The 4,625-nt window shown below is 39.0% G+C and overlaps 1 protein-coding gene across 1 annotated transcript in view; it reads left to right on the top strand.

Moving 5' to 3' along the window:
* The window catches only part of LOC122562290 (sodium-coupled monocarboxylate transporter 1-like), a 70,264-nt gene extending 66,316 nt beyond the window's left edge, over window positions 1-3,948 (top strand). Inside the window, exon 18 of the mRNA XM_043715095.1 lies at window positions 3,363-3,948. Coding sequence (XP_043571030.1) covers window positions 3,363-3,398 — 36 coding nt within the window. The 3' untranslated portion in view covers window positions 3,399-3,948. The remainder of the gene's footprint in view (window positions 1-3,362) is intronic.
* The last annotated feature ends 677 nt before the right edge of the window (window positions 3,949-4,625 follow it).

Here is a 4,625-nt window from a genome sequence, read left to right as displayed (position 1 = left end):
CCTACCATGGGGAACCTTATCAAGTGCCTTACTAAAATCCATGTACACTACATCCACTGCTCTTCCCTCATCCACATGCTTGGTCACCTCCTTGAAGAATTCAATAAGACTTGTAAGGCAAGACCTACCCTTCACAAATCTGTGCTGGCTGTCCCTAATCAAGCAGTGTCTTTCCAGATACTCATAAATCCTATCCCTCAGTACCCTTTCCATTACTTTGCCTACCACAGAAGTAAGACTAACAGGCCTGTAATTCCCAGGGTTATCCCTATTCCCTTTTTTGAACAGGGGCACAACATTCGCTACTCTCCAGTCCCCTGGTACCACCCCCGTTGCCAGTGAAGACGAGAAGATCATTGCCAACGGTACTGCAATTTCCTCTCTTGCTTCCCACATAATCCTAGGATATATCCCGTCAGGCCCGGGGGACTTGTCTATCCTCAAGTTGTTCAAAATGTCCAACACATCTTCCTTCCTAACAGGTATCTCTTCTAGCTTACCAGTCCATTTCACACTCTCCTCTTCTACAATACGGTCCCTCTCGTTCGTAAATACTGAAGAGAAGTACTTGTTCAAGACCTCTCCTATCTCTTCCGACTCAAAAGTATTGTGTTCAGGTTTGGTCACTTTGCTAAAGGAGGATGTTATTAAACTGGAAAGAATGCAGAATTAATTTACAAGGATGTTGCCAGGATTCAAGGGTCTGAGTTATAGGGAGAGGTTGGAGAAGCTAGGACTTCTTTCTTTAGAGCATAGAAGACTGAAGGGGGAGCTTATAGAAGTGTATACAATCATGAAAGGCACGGTTAGGGTGGATGGGTTTGGGAATCGAGGACTAGAGAGCATTTTTTAAGGTTAGAGGGGAAAGAATAAATGGGAACCTGAGGGCAACCTTCTTACAGAGAGTGTTATGCGTACAGAATGAGCTGCCAGCGGAGTTTGTTGAGAAGGGTACATTAACAACATTTAAAAGGCATTGGGACAAACACACGGATAGGAAAGTTTAGAAGGATATGGGCCAAGTGCAGGGAAATGGGGCTAGCATGGATGGATATTTTAGTCGGCGTGGACCAGTTTCGGCCAAAGGGCCTGTCTCCATACTGCAGGACTTGGTGAGGGCATTGAGCAATTTCACAGCACAAATGGAATATACGCTTATATGGAATAATTTTGGCAGGAAAAAGAGGTTCACAAGTGGTAAAGGAGCAAATTACTGCAGATGCTGGAACCTGTATTGAAAACAACAAACACTGAAGATCACAGGGGGTTAGGCAGCATCCATAGAGAGAGAGCAAGCTAACATATTGAGTCCAGATGACTCTTCATCGGAGCTGAAGTGAGGTGTGGAAGGGGCAGTGTCTATGCTTGAGTTGGGAGGTGAGGGTGTAGAGTGCAGGGGGAGAAAAGACATTGATGGTTCAGATTAAGTGATTGGAATGTAGGAAAGGCAGAACAATGATGTATCTAACTGTCAGACTGGAAAGGACAGCCAGTCCCACTGGAGTTTTTGGGAGGGGAGAGAGAACATGGGGACAGAGAATGTACAGGTCATTCTGCTATAATGCATGTTTTGTAAACTCAAATTTGCTATAACATTATTGACGAACTGGGAACTCTGTTTCTAAAGTGTAGTTTTAAAGCATGTATTGTTATAACACAATTCTGGCCCCATTAGCATAAATGGTGCTGCTGTTACATGATTTCCTTATAACACAGGGTTGCACCATCATGGAACTATCATGTTGTAGCAGAACTGACTGTAAAAAATAAAGCTAAAAGAAGGGAAGGAATAGGAATTGGTTCACAATTTCAAGGTGTTGAACTCAATATTATTATCAATATTATTGCATGCTTCAGTGAATCCCAGCGCAAACTGGGGGAACAAAGTGCCTTCAGATGAGGCACTTTGCAAGCCACTGGACTTAGAGTTCAATACCTTCATATTGTGAACCAAATCCCATTCCTTTACTTCCGTTAGCTTTACTTGTTCCATTCTCTGTCACCGTATCCTCGCTCCCCCTCCCCACCTCCAGTGTCTGTCCTTTCTAGTCTGGCAGTCTGGAGAGAGAGAGAGAGAGAGAGAGTCATACAGCATATAAATAGGCCCTTTAGGCCAACTCAATATTATACTTAATATACTCCGTTCCCTTGATGATGTCATTTCCTGTTCTTTTTCTCAGAGGGTGGTAAATGGTGTCCAAGTCGATGTGTTTGTTGATAGAGTTCCGGTTGGAATGCCATGCTTCTAGGAATTCTCATGCGTGTCTCTGTTTGGCTTGTCCAAGGAAGGATGTGTTGTCCCAGTCAAAATGGTGTTGTATTATACTCCCCCTCTGATACACCATTGTTCTGTCATTCTCACATTTCGATCACTGGACTATCAACATATTTCTTCCCCAAGCACGTTACACTCCAACCCCGCCCCAACCCTGCCTCGCTCCTACCAACAGTAAAACCTCGGTTATCCGAACATAATTATCTGAACTTCGGATTATCCAAACAAGATCTCAAGGTCCCAATGCTTGGGTAAACTGTGTTATCCGAACATTTGTTTATCCAAACATTTGATTATCCGAACAAAACAGTGTCGTTCGGATAATCAAGGTAGCCCTGTATAACATAAATGCTGTCCCCTCTCCACTCCACTTTAGGTCTGATGAAGAGTCATCTAGACTCAAAACGTTAGCTGGCTCCCTCTCCATGAATGCTGCCTGACCCGCTGTGATCTCCAGCATTTGTTGTTTTCATAACAACTCATAAAGTCCTATTTGAAACAACAAATAAATGTTGTTTTTGCATATGAAGTGTTTGTATGCTAAAGTCGTAATTTGTAATTACTCACCTGCAGTAATTTTCATTGAGAATGAAATGTTCATTAATGTAACAGTACCAAACTACTGGGGGTTGTATAGTTCAGTTGGCCAGACAGCTGGTTTGTGATGCAGAATGATGCCAACGGTATGGGATCAATTTCCTTACCGGCTGTGGTTATCATTAAGATCCTGCTTTCTCAACCTAGGCCCTTGCCTGAGGCATGGTGACCTCAGGTTAAATCACCAGCCAGTCATCTCTCTCTAAGGAGAGAGCAGCCCTATGATCCTCTGAGATTATGGTGTCTTTACTTACTTATTATTACCAAACTTCATTCAAGACTGAAATCTGAATGTAGTACTACATTTGTATTTGATTCACTTGCAATTGGTCTTGTTTTTCTGTTTGTATATGGAATCTGTGCAATAATAAAATGGAGTAATACTTCTTAATATTTAATATTATCCCATATTCCTCCCATTTCTTGCCTATTAAAACATTGTTCAAAATAACTGCATTTTAATTATATCTATTTATCTCCTTTTTTGCAGAGTGAAACGTTTCTTACTCCATCATCTGGTAACTGAATAAGTATTCAAAAGAAAACTTGAATTATTATTGGTGGTTAAAAGATTGAAGTTTCAGAGAAACAATTAAGAAACAAGACGTCAAATTTTCTTATAAACAATTATTGCCAGAATAATGCAAGTTATCTATCAATTGATTTAAAAGTTAAGTGGGAAACTTATTAAATTTATAGAAAATGATTGGTCATTTTAGATTCACAATTACGTCATATTTAATCTGTAATAGTCAATCATTTAGTCAAAATATTACCTCATTGTTCTTCACAAGAAAGCAAAAAGTAGTTTTGTAACATAATTTGTGAAATTTTTCAGCATGGGTGATTGTTATTCCTGAGTTGCATGAGGCAATTGTAATTTTGTATTGTTCACTTTAGACATAAATAAGAACATAAACTGAAACAAATTACCCTTCATGCTGGAGATATAAACAAAATAGTGACAATTCAATGATGACACATGTTTAATTTCAACAGAGTTTGTTTGTAACAGTGCAACCTTATTTTTATCTCTTTGTTGTTCCAGTATGATTAAAAACCAATTACCTACTGTAGAATGAATGTCTTTTGATATAAATTATACTATGTGTTTCCATACAACCAATTTAAAATGATCTCAATTTGCAAAATGTTTCAGGTACAACTAGCACACCAATAATTGAAAAACTTAAGTATTCAAATTTCCATATATCCCAAAAAAAGTTATTCTTAATGTGATATGAAGTGGAAACCATCTCCAATGTAGAATAATCAATACAGATTTTAATCATAAGACACCAACCAGCATTTTAAGTTTGATTACTGAATATTATTTGGAATACAAGATTCCAAAAAAATTCATATATTTTAGAAATTCACATATTTCTTTTGTTTCTAACCTAGCAAAGTTCATTAATCATTGCTAAACTACAGTGTGGAATAAAATAGAGTGTAGTTTAAGTATATTGACAATAAAAACAATTTAAAAATGTTAACACATTTCGTAATCTAGTTGGGAAATATAAGGTGTCATCCACATAGCGGACCCAAAGTTTGGGTTGGATGGTTGGCAGAGCTGTTTGTTCGAGTCTCTGCATTACTGCCTCTGCTAAGGACCCTGATATCGGAGATCCCATGGGTGTTCTGTTGGTTTGTTTGTAGGTTTTGCTGTTGAAGGTGAAGTGGGTGTTAAAGCATAGGTCCATTAGCTAGATGATGTTGCCTTGCTGATGAAGTAGGTGGTGTTTGGGGT

The sequence above is a fragment of the Chiloscyllium plagiosum genome, chromosome 24 (genome assembly GCF_004010195.1).
Source record: "Chiloscyllium plagiosum isolate BGI_BamShark_2017 chromosome 24, ASM401019v2, whole genome shotgun sequence".
NCBI classification, from domain to species: domain Eukaryota; kingdom Metazoa; phylum Chordata; class Chondrichthyes; order Orectolobiformes; family Hemiscylliidae; genus Chiloscyllium; species Chiloscyllium plagiosum.
Note: the sequence above shows the minus strand (reverse complement) of the source record. Positions and strands in the feature narration are given on the sequence as shown.